The following is a 23,605-nucleotide window of genomic DNA, read 5'->3' as shown; positions in this document are numbered from 1 at the left end:
CCGTCCCGGAACCAATCACCGCGCGGCCGCGGGACTGGAGGGAGATTAGGCTTCAGCCCGCCCCCTCGAGGGAGGGATCAGAAACGCACGTACCAGGCTCTGTCCCGGGAGAGGTGGGCGCGTGGCTCCTCCAGGGTGGGGCCTGGTCTGTCACCAGAGAGGTGGGCATAACTCATCAGGGGCGGGGCCTGGTCGGAGCCCTGCCCACCTGCTATAAAAAGGCGGGGGCGCGCGGGCGCGTGCGCGTCTGGTGATACAAAGCGGGGATGGACGTCTCAGGCGGAAATCACAAGCACAAGGCTCCCTGGAAGAGGATGTCTAAAGAGGTAGGAGAATCACAGGGAGAGAGGCTGGGGCTGAGGAGTGTAGCTCAGACATTACGTGAGAGTTGAGAGAGAAGTTTAGAGTCATTCCTGTGGGGGCTGTTGGTACTGTGTAGCAGGTCGCCAAAGCTTTAGCACTGTGATTTATTTTACTTCTCTCCACAGACAGGCTTTTGCTAGCCTGATTTTAAGGGTAGAATATGGAAGCCCTGGCTATGTTAATATTTATAAACCCAGAGGAGGTAGGGGCCGAAGTTCCTAACCTTAATCTGAGGTTATGCAATGTGCAGAGAATGTACCAGACCTGAAGGAAGCAGAAAGGCTGGTATTCCTGCAGGATGGTCGTGAGTGTTAGAAACCCCATGTGTGGGGCGCAGTTCTTGAGGCGCTCCCTACTGTGTTCCCCCTTTGCCTGGCAAAGAAATAAAGCCACTCTTTCTCTCTCCTCCATTAGAAAAGAAAGAAACCACATATGCAAAGCAATCCTTATGATTATCATTCAATTATAATTTCCTGACTCGTTTTCCTGCATTTTAAGCAGCAGTTCTTTCTCAAATCGTGGACACATCTAGGAATGTGATGACAGTTGTGGGTACTGCCCCCAAGAAATTCCATCCTCTGTGTGTGTGCGTGTGTGTCTCTCAGTCTCTCTCTTGTCTTTCTCTTTCTCACACAAACCCCTACAATATGAGAGCACGCTCAGAAGCCATTGCATTACCATTCTTATAAATAAATAATAGCAATAAAGAGGATGATAGCAATCACAGAGTGTGCCAGGTATGGCTGCAAACATCCTATGGGCACGGATGGTACAGATCGAAACACCACTGGCCAAGAGCCCTGTTCAGTGGGACGAAGAGGAAACCCACATCTGAGTGGTTAGCTTTATTTCATGTACATGCCTTATAGCTTTCAGCCTCACCAGGAGTGCAGCCTAACCGGGCTGAAAGCTATAGGATATGTACATGAAGTGAAGTACTATTGTTTTGCTCATTATACAGATGACTGAACTGACTGTAAGAAAGTTGCCCAGGGTAAAAGAGCCTGCAAGTGTTGGAGTTTGGATGGCACTCAGCACGTCTGACTAGAGAGCCTAAGACCTTTCCATGAGGCCACCCTATCTTCAAATTTCCCAGTCCAGCCTTGGCCCATTTTTTGTTTTGTGGTTGTTGTTGTGTGTCTGAGTGCTTTCTCCAAAACCTTGTTCCTTATTACTTTCTGATTAAGTCTGAACGTCTTAGCTTGACATCCAAGACCCTCTACCTTCCAGCCCCGCTTCCTCTGTGTTTCAGCAATTGAGGCTGGTCAACATTTCCAATCACCTGACCTTTGATTCCTTTCTCTTCACCTCTGGGCCACTGATGGTGCTGTGACCTTTGGTCAGATTTATGTCCTGTCAGGGAAGATCAGCTTCACGTCACTTTCTCTGCAGCAACCACCCCAGCAATCTGGCTTCCTGTGATCTTAGCTGCTGTAGAAGTGGTGCCCATGGCGGCATTCACTGGGACACCTTAATGGGTCCTCATTTCCCTTTAAGGCTGTTCCTCTGGTTAAAAGCAAGGCCACTGCCCTCCCTGCAAGTATCTGACAGCACTTGCAATCTTGTTTCTGTTGTATCTGAAACATCTAGTTAATTAGTGGGGGGAGAGTGGGGCCTGGGTTGCCAGGCTGGAGGCTGGAGGAGCTTGAAAGAAGCTGAGGGCATCTATGAGAGATATCAGGGAAGGGGCCACTCCAGGCAGAGAGGAGCATCCAGGCACGTGGAGGGGCGCGGGCAGGGTCTGCATGGAGGTCAGAGGTCTTACGGAACCTTGTGTCTGTGTCCCGCAGGAGCTGGATAACCAGTACTCCCCCAGCAGATGGGTCGTCCGACTGGGAGCAGAGGAGGCCATGAGGACCTATTCACAGATAGGAGACGAAGGTACTGGGGGACCTCTCTGTGGCCGCTTTGGGTGGACTTTAGCATGTGGCAGTGGTTCAAGATGCTGGGGCAGGGAGGAGGAGCCTCATAGCCCCAGCCTCTCCAGATAGTTCCCAAAGTCCAGGCATCTCATCTGCTTGGGGAGCCCTGGCTGCAGGACTGCCAGGGGGAGGGAGGCTCAGAGACTGTGCTCCACATCCCTGCCTGATCAGCCAACCAGCCAGCTATGCCAACCAGCCAACCAGCCAGCTATGCCCAGGCCTTAAGGCTACAGTGGCCCAGGGAAGTAGAGTGAAAAAGGGAAGGTCTCCCACTCAGCTGCTGAAAGTGGAATGTTGTTGCTATTTACCAAATCAAAAAAGCTTTGAAATCAGGGCTTGGGAATCTGTAAGCTAGTGAAGTCTCAAGGTTGATTCCCATCCCAGTCCTGGGTCTCCAGAGTGTGTGCTGCCACCTTTTGATCTGGGTCGAGCAGGCAGGTTCCACAGAGAATGTGTGGGTGAGGAAGCAGCCAGCCTCTCCTGCAAGTCGGAAAGTTGGAGGTTGGCAAATGCACTTTGTTCCAGCAGGCCAGATGGAGCTCCCGGGATTGATTTTCTCTACACCGAGATAACCCAGCTGGAGGGACAGGCTAGTGGGGATGTATTCCAGCACATATCAGTACCTTCCCTCTCCTGATAGAGCTGGAGCTGTATCCTGGGCTCTTCAGAGTTCCCTACCATGCCTAGCTCTGCACCAAATATGTCTCTGTAGACTCAGTATTTATTTGAGTGTGCAGTGACACCTATGTGAGCAGGTAGCAAACCTGTTTGTCTACCATGATTGTCTTGAGGGAAAAAAAGAGCTGACCCTTTAGAGAAAGGGAGTCTCTCATAAGAAGCAAGGGCTAAGAAGAGACTCTGAGACTCCAAAGTAAGCCCTCGGAGACTGTGTTTAGCCATCCCTCCCGAGAAGCCCTGTGGACAGCTTTATGTTCACATCCCACCTCCCTTCCTGTTTTCGGTGCTCCAGCTGGCCTAGAGGTGCCCCCCGTGCATCTGCCCCATTGCATTGGTGAAGAAGGTGAGTGTGATGATGGGGCATTCAGGCCAGGGGAGTGAGAAGAGCCGTGCATGCAAGGGGTGGAGCCTGTCTCTGTTGAAAATGTTGACATTTTGTTCATCATCGACTTCTTTGGCATAAATTTCGAGTTTAAAAAATTTACTGCATTTACATATTATCTGTCTTTGTATTGGTCAGCTCAGGTTGCATAACAAAATGCCACGGGCTGGGTGGCTTAAACTATAGGAATCTCTTTCTCCCAGTGCTGGAGGCTGAGAAGTCCAAGGTCAAGGTGCCAGCTCATTTGGTCCCCTGGTGAGGGTCTCTTCTTGGCTTGCAGATAGACCTCTTCCCCCTGCATCCTCACATGGCAGAAAGAAGAGAAGGAAATGCTCACCTTTCTTCTTCTTATAAGGCCACTAATCCCACCACAAGGGCTCCATCCTCATGACCTCAGCTACACCTAATTACCTCCCAAAGGCACCACCACATTGTTGTCGTTGTTCAGTAGCTGACTCTTTGCGACTCTGTGGACTGTAGCCCACCAGGCTCCTCTATCCTTGGGATTTCCCAGGCAAGAATACTGGAGTGGGTTGCCATGCCCTCCTCCAGGGGATCTTCCCAACCCAGGGATGGGACCCAGGTCTCCCACATCGCAGGTGGGAAGCCCATCTGCTACCCTAGTCCCTCCTAAATCCACCTAGTCCTTAGGCTGGCCATCTGAGTTTGCAAATTGTCATTATCCAGAGGAAAACAAAAAATCCCCATAGCTTTATGACAAAAAAATGGCTTTGCAACTTGTAGCTGGATGGGTATTGAAATTAGGGTCCTGCCCTCCCATGGATTATCTTGCTGATAATACGTTTCAAAGAGATAGCTCCCAAGGACTTCCCTGGCAGTCCGATGGTTAAGACTTCATCCTTCAATTCAGGGGGTGCATGTTTGATCCCTGGTCAGGGAGCCCACATGCCTCACAGTCAAAAAACAGTATTGTAAAAAGCTCAATAAAAAATTTAAAAATGGTCCACATCAATAAAAACCCAAAGAGCTCCCAGGTCTTTGAGAAAAACATTCCTAAGTTGTAAAACTGGCAAGAGACTCATTTAGCTTTAAAAAATATTTACATGCATTCCCAAAGGGGTAGAGACAGGATTTATGATGATGTCTCCTAAAAATAAATTCTCCAAGAAAAGGGAGGGAGGTAAACTCTCTTTTCCTTTTTTGCACCAGGAAGAAGGACATTGTTTTTCTTTTGATCTACTCCATCCTAACATCTTCCACCAGTAACTTGCAGTGGGTACTGTTCTCTTCCAATGAGTAGGTCATGTTTATTCTCCCCTGGCCTCTCCCAGGCTAGGTGAACACGGGCAGACGGAAGTTGGAAGAACTGTGTCCTCTACCAGTAGCTATTAAATTTGTTTAGTAAGACTCTCAGTAAAAATGTTTTAGAATCTGTGGCAACGGAAAGAGATTAGCGACATTGGGAGACGCGGAACAGCAGGGTTTATTCAGCACCGGTGCAGGCTCAGCAGAGTCGCCTCCAGGGTCTGAGCTCCCGGGCTTTGTTCTGGATATCTTTTATTTGGCGTGGGCTTCCGGGTCCTAGTGACTTTCCAGCCTATGCAGTTTGCTTGAAGCAGTAAGCAGGCTGGTTCACAGAAGCAGAGGTGGTGACCATCAATAAGCAGGCCACTTTATAGAAGTGGAAGCAGTGAGCATAGCAGTAAATTTCAGTTCAGTTCAGTTCAGTTGCTCAGTCGTGTCGACTCTTTGCAACCCCATGGACTGCAGCACGCCAGGCCTCCCTGTCCGTCACCAACTCCTGGAGTTCACTCACACTAAGGTCCATCGAGTCGATGATGCCATCCAGCCATCTCATCCTCTGTCGTCCCCTTCTCCTCCTGCCCGCAATCTCTCCCAGCATCAGAGTCTTTTCCAATGAGTCAGCTCTTCGCATCAGGTGGCCAAAGTATTGGAGTTTCAGCTTCAGCATCAGTCCTTCCAAAGAACACCCAGGACTGATCTCCTTTAGAATGGACTGATTGGATCTCCTTGCAGTCCAAGGGACTCTCAAGAGTCTTCTCCAACACCACAGTTCAAAAGCATCAATTCTTCGGTGCTCAACTTTCTTCACAGTCCAACTTTCACATCCATACATGACCACAGGAAAAACCATAGCCTTGACTAGACGGACCTTTGTTGGCAAAGTAATGTCTCTGCTTTTGAATATGCTGTCTAGGTTGGTCATAACTTTCCTTCCAAGGAGTAAGCGTCTTTTAATTTCATGGCTACAATCACCATCTGCAATGATTTTGGAGCCCCCCAAAATAAAGTCTGCCACTGTTTCCACTGTTTCCTCATCTGTTTCCCATGAAGTGATGGGACCAGATGCCATGATCTTAGTTTTCTGAATGTTGAACTTTAAGCCAACTTTTTCACTCTCTTTCACTTTCATCAGGAGGGTTTTTAGTTCCTCTTCACTTTCTGCCATAAGGGTGGTGTCATCTTCATATCTGAGGTTATTGCTATTTCTCCCGGCAATCTTGATTCCAGCTTGTGCTTCTTCCAGCCCCGCGTTTCTCATTGTACAAGAAACTAATCTCAAAAATACATTGCACAAGGAACTAAACAAGGTGCGTGTGTAAACAGGCTGGGGGCACATTTCCAAACTCCCTGTCCCTCAAGCCACGCCTCGCCTTAGGAGAGCCAATCACCAGCGATGTGGGTGGGGCCTCGTGATTGACAGCTTCTGCGACTGACAGCCTCTCCGAGGGATCCTCCTGCCTTTTAAGGCTGAGTTGGCTCTTTTTCCTTTCCACCAGATAAAACCAAAGGAAAAAGACAAAGGCACACAAAATACAGGCGCATTTTTGTTTAACTGTGATAGGATACACATAACTTAAAATGTACCATTTTAGCCATTTTACAGTGTACAAGTCAGCAGTGTTCAGTACATTCACGTTGTTGTACCACCATTTCCTCTCTCTGGTTCCAAAACATTTTTCATCACCCTAAAGGACACCTCCCTACCCGTTAGGCAGGCCCTGGCAACAAATGACTGCTTTCTATCTCTGTGGATTTTCCTATTCTGGATGTTTCCTATAAATGGAATCCTACAAGATGTGATCTTTTGTGTCTGGCTGCTTTCGCTTAGCACAAGGTTTTGGAGGTCGGTCCTTGTTATAGCCTGCCGGGGCTTCATTCCTATTTATGGACGAATAATTTTCCCTCATGTGGATGGGCCACATTTTGTTTATCCATTCATCCGCTGATGGACATTTCAGCTATTTCCCCCGTTTGGCGATTGTGAAAAGTGAGCATTCGTGTACAAGTTGTTTGAAAGCCCAAATTTCTTAGCCCTGATTTCAATAGAAACAGCCATTCTGCCAAACTGCATATATTATTATTATAAATGTTTGCAGACAGCTTTTTACTTAGTTCGTCATGAACCCGTAGCAAACACTGTGAGGCACCCAGTGTTCATAGACCACATTGTAATAGCCCCGCCCTGCACTGAGGCTGGCCATTTTTAGGCAACAATTGTTTTCTGATTACAAAAGGAGCATTTGCTTACTGAAAAGGATTTTGGAAAATAAAACCATCAATAATTCTGCCACCCATTGTTCACACTGTAATGCGGTTTCTTCTAGTCTCTTTTTACTTTCTCCTGGAAGAAAGCGTTCTGTATTAATAGTGTGCAATCCTGGTTTGCTGTGGGGTTTTTGTGGGTTTTTTTTTTTTTTTTTGGCTGAACTGCATGGCTTGCAGGATCTTAGTTACCTGACCAAGAATTGAACTCAGGGCCATGGCCGTGAAATCTACAAGTCCTAACCAATGGACCACAAGGTAGCTCCCTGCAATTTTTTTTTTTTTTTGATAGTAGAACAGTGTTAAAAATTCTTTCTAGAAGAGATAGAAAATACTATGTGTAAAGTAGATAAGAAACAAGGATATATTGTTGTATAGCAGAGGGAAATATAGCCATTATTTTGTAATAACTTTAAATGGACTATAATCTATAAAATGTGGAATCTCTGTGTCCTACACCTGAACCTAATGTAATGTCAACAGTAGTTCAGTTTAAAAATTCTAACCCCAAATAATTGAAAATAAGTACTCAAATACATGTACACACATGTTCATAGCAGCGTTATTCACAATTGCCAGAAGGTGGGCAAAGTCCAGATTCATCCACAGATGAAAGGATAAACAAAGTGTGATATGTCCAAGCAATGGAATTATTCTGGGCACAAGAAAGGAATGAACTACTGATACATACTAGAACATGATGGACCCTGAAACACGGTGCTCACTGAGAGAAGCCAGGCACAAAAGGTCACATTTATATGTATGATCATTATTTACATGTACGATTCCATTTATGCGAAGCACCCAGAACAGGGTAATCTGTAGAGACACAAAGCTGTGATTACAGGGGCTGCTTAATAGGTATTCTTCTGAGATGAAAAAAAAAATGTTTTGTTGTTGTTTAGTCGCTAAGTCATGTCTGACTCTTTGCGACCCCGTGGACTGTAGTCCACCAGGCTCCTCTGTCCGTAGGATTTATCAGGCAAGAGTACTGGAGAGGGTTGCCATTTTCTTCCCCAGGGAATCTTATGGACCCAGGGATTGAGCTCGCGTCTCCTGCATTGGCAGGCAGATTCTTTTACCACTGAGCCACCAGGGAACCCCTGAAAAAAAATGTTTAGGAACTAGATAGAGGTGATGGTTGCAGAACGCTGTGAATGTGCCAAGTGCTGCTGAATCGTTCACTTTTTTCTTTTTAATAACACCATCAATTTTGACTTGTTCACTTTAAAATGGTTGGGACTTCTTTGGCAGTCCAGTGGTTAAGATCACAGGCTTCCACTGCAGGGGCCTCAGTTTGATCCCTGGTTGAGGAACTAAGATCCCACATGTGGAGAATCAGAAGGAAAGTTGCTTTTTCTCTGACTTTGAACTAAACATGACTGAACCCCAGAAACCGACCCCCTACCCCACAACCTCCCAGAGCTTCTCCAGCTTGTCCACTGGTCCTGCCAGATATTCCCTCCCTATTTGTGTTGACAGACAGACTCAAAATCCTGTATTCGACTATTCATCCCTCCCTCCCACCCACCCCAGCCCGCAGAAGCCACTGATCTTTTCACTGTTTCCATTGTTTTACTTCTCCCAGAATAGTTGGAATCACACAGTGTGTAGTCTTTTCAGATCTGGCTCATTTTTATAGAACGTGTTGCTACCTGACGTTTATAACTGCTTGTCCCCCTCTTTAAGGGGTAAGCCACACATGATTGGGATATTTTGTTTCCTATTTTATCACTGCAAAATTCCAAAATGGGCACAAGATCGCTGCTTATATAAATATTTGTTTTCTAAGTGAATTAAAAGACTGAGAGGGAATAGTTCTGAAGCTAGATGAGGGGACTTCCCTGATGGTCGTGTGGTTACGGCGCCATGCTTCCAACGCAGGGGGCGCAGGTTCAATCCCTGGTCGGGGAACTAAGATCTCACATACTGTGTGACCAGGCCAAAAAAAAAAGAGTGTACAGAAAATAAATAAAAATAGAGCATAACTTAAAAAAAAAAAAAAAAGAAGAAGAAGGCTGGTGGACCCTAACCGCTTGTTAAATTGCTCCCACAGCACCTGATAAACCCTTGCTCTTCAGCTTTCTGACACCATCTGGTGGGTCTCCCCGCCCCACGCCTGCATTAGTCTCTAGGGATTCTGGCCCCTGCCTCTCCTAATTGCTCTCATACAGTGCTCAGTTGGGTCCGGAGACCTGCAGTTTCTCTCTGTCCGAGCTGTGACACTTTGGACTGTGAGCGATAGAAAATGAATTTTTGCTTTCTCAGAAAAGGAAGTTTGTAATTGGGCTTATCCTGGAGCGCCTTGTTGAAGCCCCGCTGTGTCCCGGCCTGTAGATGCAGCCCCTGGAGGGCTGGCAGTATTCAGGCCCTGGGGGGAGACAGTGAGTCACCCTAGTCTCTGTCCCTGCACCCAGCTGCCTGCCGTCAGCCCATCACGCCACCTCCTGGAGAGAGGCAGTTTCTCTCTATCAGGCTCAGTTGGGTTTTTTAATAGCAGAGAGAGACTTTTTTTAATGGGTGACAACAAATCTTGACAGCTGCTTGGTTTTAATTGCTCTTCAACTTAGAGCATACATTTCATTACCTTTTTCTTCGTTTTGGCACAACATAAATCTCCTGGGTCCACGTGTACTTCCAAAACTCTTGTGTTAATTAAATCGCTCCCCTTTGTTGAGCCTGCGGTATGAGGAACTTGTCCAGAACAAACACCTTCACACCTGGAGGGAAGGTGGTTGGCAGACCTCTCAGGGAAGGTGAGCAGGGGAGCTCTGGGGCTTTTGGGAGGGAGTGTGGGGCTGTCATGGACTGAAGATTTCATGTGTTGAAGGGACTTCCCTGGAGGTCCAGTGGTTAAGACTCCAAGCTTCCACTGAAGGGGCATGGGTTCAACTCCTGGTTGGGGAACTAAGATATGCCACACAGCACAGCCAAAGAAAAGAAAAGGACAAAAAACTGTCTTCCATTAGAATAATTACTTGGGATTTCCCTGGTGGTCCAGTGGTTAAGAATCTGCCTTCCAATACAGGCGACGCAGGTTCGCTCCCTGGTTGGAGAACTAAGGTCCCATGTGCCGAGGAGCAGCTAAGCCTGAGTGCTGGAACTGAGACCTGATGCAGCCAAATAAATAATAAATATTTTAAAAATAATAATAATTATTATTAAAAAGCTCACATGTTGAAGTCCTAGCTCCTAGTGGGGCTGTGTTTAGAGAGGGGGGCCTCTAAGGAAGAAAAAAGTTAAATGAGTTCGGAAGGATGGAGTCCTGATCCAGTAGGATTGTTTGAAGAGACACAGAGGGTTCGTCTCCCTAGAGAGAGGGAGAGCTGCTCCCAAACCCAAAGAGGCCACGGGAGCCCCCAGCCAGAAGGCCCTCTGCCATCCCAGGGAGGACCCTCACCAGACACCTCCCCTGCCGGCACCTTGATCCTCCCTTCCAGGGTCCAGAACTTCGAGAAATACATGTCTTGTTGTCGAAGCCCCTGGGTGTATGTATGACATTTTGTTAGGGCAGCCCCAGCAACTGACAGGAACCTCAGATCAATGGGATGTGATGCAAGTTATACCTGGCTCACACCTGCAGGGCTGCAGGGAGCCCTGGTGAAAACGGGGGAGAGGGAAGGGGGATCCAGGGTGGTCTCAGTGGGGGCAGGGAGAAAATTCAGGATTCAGGATAAACAGAGAGGGAACCGAGAGACTTTCCTGATGATCTGGTGAGGTTTGCTTTGGCCTAAAAACTGGCACGACCGGTTAAATAAATTAAGGTGCAGCCATAGGATGGAATAGCAAGTTACCTATTTATTAAAAAAGAAAGAAAAGAATGAGGAAGCTATCTATGTACTGATTAGGAAAGCTCTCCAAGAAATATTAAGTGAAACAGGGAGAAGCATTTCATATGCTGCCATTTGGATTTAGGAGAGAGAGATTCCATACCCATATTAATAATGACAGTCACCTTGTCAGGGGTATTTCATGGAAATGGCTGTTGTATTTTTTTATAATTGGATTGTTTCTTCAAAAGAAAAAGTAATGGCATCTCACTTAATGCTCCAATAGCTCATAACTTTCACAGGTACCTGCCCGTCAACTTTTCAACACAGTTTACAAAATATGGTGACATTCTTAAAAGATAGTTCAAGTTAGGGCTTCCCTGGTGGTCCAGTGATTAAGAATCCGCCTCGCTCTTTCCCATCAGCACCCCATTTAAGATCTTAGTCTCACCATGGGTTGCCGCCCCACCCGGTGTTACTGGTATTGTCAGAACAAACTGAACCCAAAGTCTGACTTCTGCCAGGGTGTCCCGGATGCTAAGATCTGCATCTTTGACCTGGAACAGAAGAAGGCAAAAGTGGATGGGTTCCCACTCTGTGCCCACACGGTGTCAGATGAGTGTGAGCAACTCTCCTCCAAAGCCCTGGAGGCTGCCCGGGTTTGTGCCAACAAGTCCATGGTGAAAACAGGGCAAAGATGGTTTTCACATCCAAGTGGGGTGCCACCCCTTCCGTGTCATCGGCATCACAAGATGTGTCCATCCTCACCAAGCTGCAGAACAAGGAGCACGTGACTGAGGCCCTGCGCAGGGCCAAGTTCAAGTTCCCTGGCCACCAGAAGTGGGATTTTGCCAAGTTTAATTTGGATAAATTTGAAAACATGGAAGCAGAGTAACAGTTCATGCCAGATGGCTGTGGGGTCAGAGACATCCCTGATCCTGTTCCCTTGGACAAATGGTGGGCCCTGCACTCATGAGAGGCTTGGCGCTGTCTCTTCTTTACTCATGTCCACCAATAAATCCTACTTTTGTGTCAAAGCAAACAAACGAAAAAAGGATCCACCTTGCAATGCCGGGGACACCGGTTCGATCCCTGGTCCTGGAACATCCCACATGCCACGAAGCAACTAAGCCCAAGGACCGAAACTACGTAGGCCACACACTGAAACTGCTGAAGCTGTTGCGTCTAGAGCCTGTGGTCTGCAACAAGAGAAGCCATGAACTGTGCACCTCAGTGAAGGATCTAGAGATCCCTGCCACATCTAGAGAAAGCCTGTGTGCAGCAATGAAGGCCCAGCACAGCCAAAAATACAACAAATAAAAAATAGTTTTGAAAAATACATTTCAAATTATTATCATAAGTGCGATGCCAAATAAATAAAAATAAATATTTAAAAACATATCACTAAAAAGCACCATAAAAATAAAAGGTTTATTGTCTTTGCTCTTATATTTAAAGCTGTAGTCCATCTGGAACTGATCTGATATGGTATGAGATAGGGATCAAAAAAGGTTTTTTTTCCCATTCAGTTGACCCAACACTGTGTATTGAAATATTTATTCATTGCATAACTTGTGGGATCTTAGTTCCAGACCAGGGATTGAATGTGAGCTGTCGGCAGTGAAAGCACAGAGTCCTAACCACTGGACTGCCGGGAATTCCCTACACAATTTTCTTTTAAGTGGTTTTGATGTAGCAGGTTCTGTTGTACAGAGGTGGGCAAAGCAAAGCCCTTGTTGTCACAGAGCTTATGGTCTAGTGAGGGTAACAGTAAATAAAAATACATGAAAGATGGATGAATGCTGAGGTCAAAAATAAAGGAGAGAAAGGGGCTATACCATAATGTATTTGGCCAGTTTTCTGTTTTAAGTCCCTTGGGCTGTGTCTAAAATGTTTTAGTGTCATAAATAGCATTAGTGTGAGCATCTTTAAAGCAAGTCTTTAAAAATATTTCTGATTACTTCCTTATAATAATGGATGGATAAGGTCTTATGCATCAAGGAATATGGTTTTCTTGGGCTTCCGCACATATTTCCAAGTTGCCCCACGGGAAGAACTTACCAGTTTACACTCCCCAGTGCCCAAAGGTGGCAGGAGCTGAGCTGCCTGGGTTTCAGTGATGAAAGTGGGGCCTTTGGGGGACATTGAAAGTCCGTGAACATCCCTTCCTCTTCCTGAAAGTGGGGCCCAGCTGGCTGCTTGCCTCTCAAAAGCCAATAAAGAGGCCAGGTTGGTGGAAATGAAAATTTGCTTTATTTTGGATGCCAGCAACTCAGCAGGCGAGGGTGAGGCAGACACCTGTTCAAATGCTGACTTGCCCCCTGACAATCGGGGGCAAGAGCTTTTATAGACGGAGGGAGAAACAGCACAGTCAACTCTGACAGTCATCTTGAAATTGGTCACCAGTGGTCTGACCAGCATCGTCTTGACTGTTTTAGGTACAGTTAATCTTCAGTTCCACAGTCGGTTTGTTTCCATTTCTCTGGGGCCAGTTCTCACAATTGTGGCAGATTGCATCGTGGCTTTAGCCCTTGAGAAGGAACTAAAAGTCCTTGCCTGTGTTTTATGACATTATTATTATTATTGGGTCTTCTTTGACTGTTTTCCTTCGTTTCTGCATTTTCCCACTTCTCTGATTAAACTTATTCTTTGGCTAATGTTCCACAGACAAAAGGCAGGCAGATGACATGGGGGACAAGGACCATAGAGTCCAGCTCTGTTTCACTCCCACCTCTATGCCTTCACCTTTGATATTTAATGTATTTACAGTCCCTTTCCTCCTTTCTCTCAACCCCAGTCCTAAGCCAGTTTTCACATCACTCTGACCTCTGCCATCATGGCACTCAGTTATATATTCACAGTGTTATATTATCTGTTTCAAGTGATTTTACATCTTAGTTTCTAGAAGATTATTTTTTCAAATACTTGGACAAGTTTATCCTTCCAGGAGCATGTAGCCAAGGGTAGCACACATAATAAACATGTAATAGAGTCGAGGTAGAAATAGTGCCGGTCAACTGCCAGCTCACCAGAGACAGACATCAGAGATGGTACTGCCTCCACTCAGATGGGTCAGTCTGATGTCTTTTTAACTACGCATCTGGGGGAATGCTTCAGACCCCAGGCCCAATTACCGTATGGACTTGGGGAAGCACTGACTGCTGGAGCCAACTGGTCAACCCAAGGGGGCTTTCGGCAAAATAATAATAGAATGTGCTGCTGCCTGAGGTTGTACTGACAGCGACTTGTCCATTTCCGGAGACAGTCACCAAGAGGGCCCGGGCCACCAGGAGGAGCCTGCTCGATGTTCCCTACGGAGCCGGCGAAGGAGAAAAATTGGACATCTACCTTCCCGAGGCAGTATCTGAAGGTATCCGGGGGCTGGTGGTTGCCCTTGGATCTCAGCTGGGAGCCCTGCCTTGGCCCACACGCCCTTTGTTTTGTCCTACAGCTATGCCTTTCCTGGTGTTTTTTCACGGAGGATACTGGCAGAGCGGAAGGTGAGTCAGGGGATGTGGATGAATGGAGAAAAGGGGAGATTCGTCTTTGCCTGGCCTCTTCCTTTCCTGGGACTGCTGCAACAACTTACTACAAACGTGGGGGCTTCCTGGGACAGAAATGTCTTCTCTCACAGTTCTGGAGGCCAGAAGTCTGAAATCAAGGTGTGGGCAGGGCCGCGCTCCCTCCAAAGGCTCCAGCTTCTGAGGGCTCCAAGCTTTTCTCACCTTGTGGCTGCGTCACTTCAAACTGAGTTTTCACCTTCACAGGGCCTTTGTGTGTCTGCATCTCCATCCTTCCTCTCATTTCTGTCACAACATCACCAGTTACTGGGTTTAGGGCCCATCCTAAATCCAGGATAATCCCATCTCAAGATTTTTAAGTATGTCTGCCTAGCGTGTGCTCAGTCGCTTCAGTCGTGTCTGACTCTTTGTGACCCTGTGGACTGTAGCCCATCAGGCTCCTCTGTTCATGGGGTTCTCCAGGCAAGAATACTGGAGTGGGATGCCATGTCCTTCCCCAGGGGATCTTCCTGACCCAAGGATTGAACCCACATCTCCTGAGTCTCCTTCATTGCAGGTGGAGTCTTTACCCACTGAACCACCTGGGAAGCCCATATCTGCATAGACCCTATTGCAAATCAGGTCACATTTACAGGTACAAGGGTTTAGGATTTAGACATATCTTTTGAGGAAGGACACTGTTGAACCCACTATATTCAGTGAAAAGCATGTTCAGTCTACTCTCCAATCATGGAAAACCACAGTGACTAACCATCCCATTTTGCTCAGAACTGAGTGGTTTCCCAGGGGTTGGGGCCTTTAGCAGTTAAAAAAAAAAGAGAGAGTCCCAGGCAAACTGGGATTGGCCCCAGTGGGTACCCTAAGATAAACAGAGGGGTATTTGAGACTTTCATGGACACTGTGGTTCCCTAGGATCATACTAAGGAGTTGCTTATTATAGGGTCTGCTGCTAAGTCACTTCAGTCATGTCCAACTCTGTGTGACCCCATAGACAGCAGCCCACCAGGCTCCCCCGTCCCTGGGATTCTCCAGGCAAGAACACTGGAGTGAGTTGCCATTTCTTTCTCCAATTATAGGATCTACTGCCCTTCAACCACAGCATTTTAATGCTCCATTTATTGCATTTTTACCCTTTGCCTTGTGAAGCTCCTTGCATGTCTGATCTCCTTCAATTCTCAAAAACAGCCTCCGAAGAGAAAGAACATAATTATCTCAATTTTACAGAGGAAGAAACCGGGCTTAGAGGTTAAATATAGTCTCTAGGATGCCACAGCTAGCATGTGATGTGGTAAGGACAGAGCCTCACTTCTTCCCTTACCGCCCTGGGTCAGAGAGGGGCAGGGCTCTGGGTGGACCAGACACTGAAGCAGTCTAGTGGCCAAGTGGCCTCCAGTTGTTATGTCTTTGTCTCTTTCTGCAGTAAAGACACATCAGCCTTCATGGTCAACCCACTGACAGCACAGGGAGTGGCCGTGGTGATAGTGGCTTATGACATTGCCCCCAAAGGTAATGAGGGTGGTCTTGCAGGTACAAGGGCCATTGGGATTTGGAGGGGAGAGAGCCCCTGATGGAGCCTGACACAGCTCCTGCCTTTTTCACAGGCACCCTGGACCAGATGGTAGACCAGGTGACCCAGAGCATCGTGTTTGTCCAGAAGCAGTATCCAGGCAACCAGTGGGTATCACTGCAAATTTTCCTTTTGTCAGACTGGGTGGAAAGACAGTGGATTCACCTCCTTGGATGCAGCCCAGCCATCCCCTCTGGCTTTGAGCAGAAGGCAAATGGGGACCCCTTGATATGCTGGCCTGTTGCTTTGATTACACTGAAAGCAAACCCTGCTCTCTGCTCTGACCCACTGAAGGGGGATTTACCTGTGTGGACACTCTGCTGGGGCCCACCTCGCTGCCATGATGCTCCTGGCCGACTGGACCAAGCATGGAGTCATGCCCAACCTCAGAGGTTTCCACGGGGAATGAGTCTGACTAGGCAGCCTTCACCCTGCCCTGATGGGCCTGAGGGTCTATACCAGTTGCTCGAAATCTCAACAGCTGTGAGTGGCTTGACCTGGGGGCTTTGGGCCCAGGGAGCAGGGCCTGCTTTGCTTCTTCTCTGCCCCTTCCCTTGTCTTGCCCCTCTGGCCCTGAAGGCAGGCTGGGCCCATCTTGCTCCATCCAGTGCTTACAAGAGGCCCAGTCTGGGTGGGGCCTTGGCCCCATCTGCAGCCTGGCTCAGTGACTGTTCTTTACCTTCACAGGCTTCTTCCTGCTGAGTGGGGTCTACGACCTGGAGCCCATCATGCACACCTCTGAGAATGCCCGCCTCCTCCCAACCCTGTAAGTCACTTGTCCCTTCATCCCCCTCAGCTGGCCTGCAGCCAGTGAGGAGGGCCAGGGCTGCAGCAAAGGCTTTCCTCTGTCCTGACCTCACCTACCCCACCCCAGGGAGGATGCTCAGAGGAACAGCCCGCTGTGGCACCTGGAGACCGCCCGCACCCAGCCCGGCTATCCAGCCTGCAGCATCCTGGTGACTGTGGGCCAACACGACAGCCCTGAATTCCACCGACAGTCGAGGGAGTTTTATCAGGTACCCCAAGCACCCTCTTTCGGCTCGAGGTTCAGGGTTGTCCAGTCTTATCATCTTCCTGTTTATTTCACCCAAATGGACCCTATGATACCAGTCATTTCTTCAACAAATACTTAGTGAGCACCTGGTAAGCAGGTGCGAGAGCCCTTCTTCAGCTCCACTGCCCTCCCCGCCAACGGGCCTCATGTTTCCTCCTCCGTCATTTCTGTTACACAGACGTTGTGCCACGGAGGATGGAAAGCCTCCTTTGAAGAGCTCCACGATATGGACCACTTTGAAATCCTTTGGAACCTAACCCAGGAAGACTACGTGCTCACCCAGGTAGGGTGCATCCCTTCACTGTGGACAGAATGTGTCTTGGCATAGCCCTTACACGTGAGTCAGGGTGGGCAGGCAGAGGGTACAGAGAGTTCCCTTGCTGGTTCTTTGGCATCCTGGCATCCAGGGGATCTGACGGTAAGGATGGAGGGCCACTCTTGCTTCCTGAACTTCACCTCCCTCTGAAACAGCCCCAGGTGATCTGCAGAGGCTGGTCCTGGGCACACCAATGGGATCTTCATAGGGCCAGGCAGGTATGAGAAATATTAGCCTGCTTCTGTGTAAGCACAGACACAAGGCCAGCTCCATGGGGATAGGTTGGATGGATTTGACCACATGAATGTTTAGTACAAATTTAATGTGGTGAACCCTTTTAAAAGTGTAAGGATAATAATAAAAAAGTCTAAGGATAAAAAGGCAGCCTTCTACACTGTTGATGGAATGTAAATTGGTGCAGCCACTATGGAGAACCGCATGGAGTTTCCTTAAAAAACTAAAATTAGAGTTACCATATGATCCAGCAATGCAACAGTTCCGCTCCTGATTTATGTCCAGGACTGAGTTTTTGTTTTGTCCAGAAAAGTCAAAACTCTACTTTGAAAAGATATATGCATCCCAGTGTTCATAGCAGCACTATTTATAATCGCTTAAATGTCCACTCATAGATGAATGGATAAAGAAGATGTGTTTTATACAAAAACACACAAACACTGGAATTTTACTCAGCCATAAAAAGAATGATATAATGCCTTTTGCAGCAATCTAAATGGACCCAGAGATTATTATACTAAGTGAGGTCAAAGACACATATCATATGATTTCACTTATATGTGGAATCTTAAAAAACAATACAGGTGAATTTATTTACAAGACCAAAATAACTCACAGACAAGAAAGCAAACTTACAGTTACCAAAAGGGAAGGAGGGGGATAAATTAGGAATTTGGAATTAACAGACATGTAAAATAAACAGCAAGGACCTACTACTGTGTAGTAGAGGGAACTATAGTCAGTATTTTGTAATAATCTATAATGGAAAAGAACTTGAAAAAGAGTATATATGTATATAACTTAATCACTTTGCTATATACCTGAAACATTGTAAATCACCTATACTTCAATTTTAAAAATTATTTTAAAAAGTCAAAGGATAGATTGGGGAAAATATTTTCCATGCCAGAAAATATACAGTTACTACTTTCTCTTTTCTTTTCCTCAGAAAGTGGGTACCTGCTTAGCTTTACTTTTTTAATATTTACTTTTTCCCTCCAGTTTTATTGAGTTGTATATAGAGCTGTATAAGTTTAAGGTTACAGCATAATGATTTGACTTACAAACATCATGAAATGAACCATGATAGTTTTCGTGAAAATCTACCATCTCATAGATACAAAAGAAAAGAAAAAGAAAAATTTTCCCTTGTAATGAGAATTCTTAGGAGTTATTCTGTTAACAACTTTCATATATAGCATACAGCAGTGTTAATTAAATTTATCACATTGTGCATCATATCCCTAGTGCTTATTTATCTTATAATTTATCTTATAACTGAAAGTTTGTACCTTTCACCACCTTCCTCCAGTTCCCCCTCCCTCCAGCCCTGATTAGCTGCCACCACAGTAGGACTTTTATAGCATTCAGATTTTTGGTTTTGTTTGGTTTGGTTTGGCTGCTTCGGGATCTTAGTTTCCCAACCAGTGACTGAACCCTGGCCCTCCAAAGTGAAAGTCCAGAGTCCTAACCACTGGACTGCCAGAGAACTCCCTATAGCATTCAGTTTTAATTATCATAGTTATTATCCTTACCACACAAAGAGCACTTTCAAATCAGTTGCTGTTTAGTCGCCAAGTCATGTCCAGCTCTTTTGCAACCCCTTAAACTGTAGCCCCCCAGGCTTCTCTGTCCGTGGGATTTCCCAGGCAAAGATACTAAAGTGGGTGGCCATTTTCCTTCTCCAGGAGATCTTCCCTACCCAGGGATCGAACCCATGTCTCCTGCATTAGCAGGTGGATTCTTTACCACTGAGCCACCAGGGAAGTCCTTCAAATCAATAAAATGGTTCTTTTTCTTTTTTTAACTGAAATTAGGTGATTTGCAATAGTAACATAGTGATGCAATATTTTTATATAGCTTATTCTCCATTGAAAGTTATAAAATATTGGCTGTATTCCATGCAGTGTACAATATAACCTTGTAGCTTATTTATTTTACATATAGTAGTCTGTACTTCTTATTAAGTGTAATAAGAGCAGGTCTTATTCCTCTTTAAGAACAGAAATAAATAGAAAAAATGGACAAAGAATTAGTGATAATTAAAAAATAAATATAGATAGCCAGTAGACTTGGTGGAAGATTAAAATGCACTATTGATCATTGGGCTTCCCTTGTGGCTCAGCTGGTAAAGAATCCATCTACAAAGCAGGAGACCTGGGTTCAATCCCTGGGTTGGAAAGATCCCCTGGAGAAGGGAAAGGCTACCCACTCCAGTATTCTGGCCTGGAGAATTCCATGGACTGTATAGTCCATGGGGTTGCAAAGAGTCGGACACGACTGAGCGGCTTTCACTTTCACTTCACATTGATCATAAAAATGTGACTGAAAACGAGTCCTCTCCCACCTCTCGATGGAAATGTTCTAGTATAATTATGTCTGGTGCTGATGAGAATGTGGTGAAGTGGGGGAGGCTTCCTTAGTCCTTCTGGTGGAAACACGTCAACTTGATGTTTCTGGGGTACAGCTTGGCAAAATGGATGCAAGTCTGCTGACCCAGTAATTCTGATGCTTTGAATTTGTTTTCAGGATAATCAGAGAAACACTGAAAGATAGTCTCTACAGCTTTATTAATGTTCAAAACTTGGAAACAACCTAAATATCTAATGAGGTTAAATTCTGATATAATCAGGTAATAGATTGAGGTTTGTGAAAACTTCTTAGGCTATGTTAAATTGATTCAAAAGTAAGAGCGAAAACACAAAAAATAACTAACCTAGCATCTCCCTAGTTTTATGATATGGGAGGCATGATGTATATGCATCCAAAAAAAAACCATTTACCAGTGGTATTGCAAGTGCTTTAAAAAATAAAAAATTCATTTCCATATTTTCTACCGTGAACATGTGTTACTTTTTAAAATTAATACTCCTTGTTTAATTAATTTAATTTATTTATTTGGCCATGCTATGTAGCATGTGGAATCTTAGTTCCCCAGCCAGCGATCAAACACCATGCTCCCTGCATTGGAAGCATGGAGTCTGAGCCACTGGACCACCAGGGACACATCTCTTGTATTACTCTTTTAAGTGAGGGAAAAAACAAGCATTCATAAATGTGTGCACATATGTGCTTGGTTGGGTCTGACCAGGGGATCTTCCAAACCCAGGGATCCAACACGCATTGCCTGCATTGGCAGGTGGGTTCTTTAACACTGAGCCACCTTAGCCATAAATGACATCTGTTTTTAAAAAACATAGTAAATATTTTAGATTTGGGAAGCCATATGGTCTCTGACAAAACTACCCAACTCTTGCCGTTGCTACTCAAAAGCTGCCTCGTGGACTTCCCTGGTGGCTCAGTGGTAGGGAATCTGCCTGCCAATGCAGGAGACATAGGAGATCCAGGTTGGATCCCCGGGTTGGGAAGATCCCCTGGCGGAGGAAATGCCAACCCGCTCTAGTATTCTTGACTGGAGAATCCCATGGAGGAGCCTGGCGGGCTACAGTCCACGGGGTCGCAAAGAGTCAGACACAACTGAAGCGACTTAGCACACACGTGCTCCAATAAAACTATTTATGGATTCAGAAATATGAGTGTTCTGTAATTTTTACATGTCACAAAAAAATATCCTTGTTTCAGTTCTTTTCCCCAACCGTTTAAAAACGTCAAGCCATTCTTATCTCATGGTTCATACAGAAACAGGCAGCAAGCCGGAGGGAAGTGTATGTTTGGTTCATGGAAACATTTCAAATGAGAGATGGAAAGGAGCTCATTTAAGTTACATTTCTGTGACCACAAAGGCAGCCTGTTTCTTTAATCAAATTCCTTCCCAAGAGATCCTCCCAAGAGCCTCTCCAACTCCAGAGCTATTGTATTTTTTCCTTCCTGCTGCAGATTATTTTGAAAACGATCTTCCAGGAGTCCCGATGACACCTGAACCCTGCCACCGCCAACATGTATCCAGACCGGGAAGCTTCTCCGGGACCCCCACTGCTTCCCTCTCCCGCTGGCCTCAGCTCTACCCGAGCCCAGGAGCGCCTGTTTGTTCACTTGCCCCACCCCCCACCCCACCCCCACCGCCAGAATCCATTCTTCAAGCTGCTCTGAACCTGAGTACAAATCTCCATGGCCCTCCTCCTGCCTGGATCAAGTGGGCTCCAGGGAAGGTCTAGCCCAGGTCCATGTGTGTCGCCCAGAGCCACCCCTCTGGCTGAGAAGGTAAAGCAGAAATGACAGCTTGCAACCAACATGAAGAGAAAGAGCTCTCTGAACCAGTGTTTGCTCCTTTTTTTGTTTTTGTTTTGCCAAACCACACAGCATGTGGGATCTCAGTCCCCAGACCAGGGATTGAATCACAAAAGCCCCGCACTGGGAGTGTGGAGTCTTAACCACTGGACTGCCCAGTGGTTAAGGGAAGTTCCTGTCCCCCCCTTTTTTTTTTGCTCCACTTTTTCATGTCTGCTCGGTCTTGGGCTCCACCTGACGTCTGGCTTCATCCCAGAAAGCCCTGGGATGTTATCTTTGGGACTGACACTTTGGCCAGATTAGCCCTGGTGGCTGAGTGGTAAAGAATCTGCCTGCCAATGCAGGAGACATGGGCTTGATCCCTGATCCAGGAAGATCCCACACGCTGTGGAAAAGCTAAGCCCGTGCGCCACAGCCATCGAGCCTGTGCTGGGGAGCCCGGGAGCCACAGCTACTGAGCTCATGTGCCACAGCCACTGAAGCCTGCGCTCCACGGGAGAGGCCCCTGCAGTGAGAGGCCCTCATGCCACCGCTGGAGAGTAGCCCCTGCTTTCCACCACTGGAGAAAAGCCCGCACTGCCGTGAAGACCCAGCAGAGCCAAAAATAAGTAAATAAATAAAATAGAAACCCAAATAAGCTACAAGGATTTGTTGTACAGCACAGGGAAAATAGCCGGTATAACAACTATATATGGAGTATAATGTTTAAAAATTGTAAATGACTATGTTTGTATACATGAAAGTTAATGTATATAATATTGTAAATCAGCCATGCCTCAAGAAAATCTCAATAAATGGCTCAGATTAAAATATATATACATATGTGTGTATATGAGTGTGTTATGTGTGTGTGTGTTATAGAGAGAGAGAAAAGAGAGTGAGAATGATAATACACATCGGCAAAATGTAAACGTATCCGAGTAAAGAGTACGTGATTATTCCGTGTACTATGAGCTCAGTAGCTGTGGCTCCCGGGCTCCCCAGCACAGGCTTGATGGCTGTGGCGCACGGGCTTAGCTTTTCCGCGTCACGTGGGATCTTCCTGGATCAGGGATCAAGCCCATGTCTCCTGCATTGGCAGGCAGATTCTTTACCACTCAGCCACCAGGGCTAACCTGGCCAAAGTGTCAGTCCCAAAGATAACATCCCAGGGCTTCACCAAAAAGTGGAATTTCCCTGGTGGTCCAGTGGCTCAGACTCCACACTCCCAGTGCAGGGGGCCCAGGTTCGATCCTTGGTCAGGGAACTAGATCCTAAAGACACAACTGAAAGATCCTACATGCCACAGCTAAGACCTGGCGCAACAAAATACATAAGTAAAATAAATATTCAAAAATTTAGATATTAAAAAATGGACCCCAGACATAGGAGGTCAAAGGTTCAAAATGGTAGAAGCTGGTTTTGATAAAATTTGATACAGCCCAAAGCTAATCCATGCATTTAAACTTTTGTTACAAAATCCTACAGAAATTGTTAATAGATAAAGTTTCAGTTGGAGAAGATGAAAGAAAATGTTCTGGAGATGGATGGTGGTGATGGTTGCATAGCAAAGTGAACGTACTTAATGCCCCTGAGCTGCACACTTAAAAATGGTTGAAATGGTGACGATTGCTTTGTAATGAGTTAGAACATTAAATCAATATGTTGTGCAGCTGGAACACGGACAGTTGTAGGTCCGTTATACTTCAATTTTAAAAAATGGCTAAAACTAAATTTTATATTATGTATATTTTACCATATATAATTGTGTGTGTATATATATACATAATAGAATGATAGAGGGAAAAAATACAGATATTCTAAAATCTTCCACTTAATTATATGTCTTTCAGTTGGCATAGAAATGAAAAGTAACCAAAACCGAAAATGCTGAGATTTCTCTGTATATGCAATGTTATCACATATAGCAACTTTGCTATTTACATCCTATTCATGTTATATATGTTACTCTTATTGTGATAAAAATACAAGTAATAATTAAAAAAAAAAAACCTTATAGAGGGGTGGGAGGTGGGAGGGGGGTTCAGGATTGGGAACTCATGTACACCTGTGGCGGATTCATGTCAGTGTATGGCAAAACCA

The 23,605-nt window shown here is 46.0% G+C and overlaps 1 protein-coding gene and 1 pseudogene across 3 annotated transcripts; both read left to right on the top strand.

The window, feature by feature from the left end:
- The first annotated feature begins 241 nt into the window (after window positions 1-241).
- On the top strand, window positions 242-22,337 carry AFMID (arylformamidase). Of its 3 annotated transcripts, XM_004013099.5 has the most exons (11): window positions 242-326; window positions 2,154-2,244; window positions 13,909-14,013; window positions 14,095-14,143; window positions 15,585-15,670; window positions 15,766-15,838; window positions 16,026-16,123; window positions 16,419-16,497; window positions 16,606-16,747; window positions 16,964-17,068; window positions 21,173-22,337. In XM_004013099.5, exons 1-11 carry the CDS (start codon window positions 267-269, stop codon window positions 21,206-21,208), a joined length of 924 nt encoding a protein of 307 aa, XP_004013148.1. In that variant the 5' UTR covers window positions 242-266; the 3' UTR covers window positions 21,209-22,337. The 3 variants fall into 3 exon arrangements, with proteins under 3 accessions (XP_004013148.1, XP_042112217.1, XP_042112218.1); XM_042256283.1 differs by lacking the exons at window positions 16,026-16,123; window positions 16,419-16,497; XM_042256284.1 differs by lacking the exons at window positions 15,585-15,670; window positions 16,026-16,123; window positions 16,419-16,497; window positions 16,606-16,747.
- On the top strand, window positions 2,198-12,030 carry LOC132657360 (large ribosomal subunit protein uL16-like; annotated as a pseudogene).
- Window positions 22,338-23,605: the final 1,268 nt, after the last annotated feature.

This window comes from Ovis aries, chromosome 11 (genome assembly GCF_016772045.2).
Source record: "Ovis aries strain OAR_USU_Benz2616 breed Rambouillet chromosome 11, ARS-UI_Ramb_v3.0, whole genome shotgun sequence".
Lineage (NCBI taxonomy): Eukaryota > Metazoa > Chordata > Mammalia > Artiodactyla > Bovidae > Ovis > Ovis aries.
Note: the sequence above shows the minus strand (reverse complement) of the source record. Positions and strands in the feature narration are given on the sequence as shown.

What these genes read in the sequence shown, in the direction of transcription:
- AFMID (XM_004013099.5), top strand. Translation starts at nt 267, where the DNA reads ATGGACGTCTCAGGCGGAAATCACAAGCACAAGGCTCCCTGGAAGAGG. An exon ending in AGTCGAGGGAGTTTTATCAG is followed by an intron (nt 16,748 to 16,963) that starts GTACCCCAAGCA and finishes TCTGTTACACAG; the next exon opens with ACGTTGTGCCACGGAGGATG. An exon ending in AAGACTACGTGCTCACCCAG is followed by an intron (nt 17,069 to 21,172) that starts GTAGGGTGCATC and finishes TTCCTGCTGCAG; the next exon opens with ATTATTTTGAAAACGATCTT.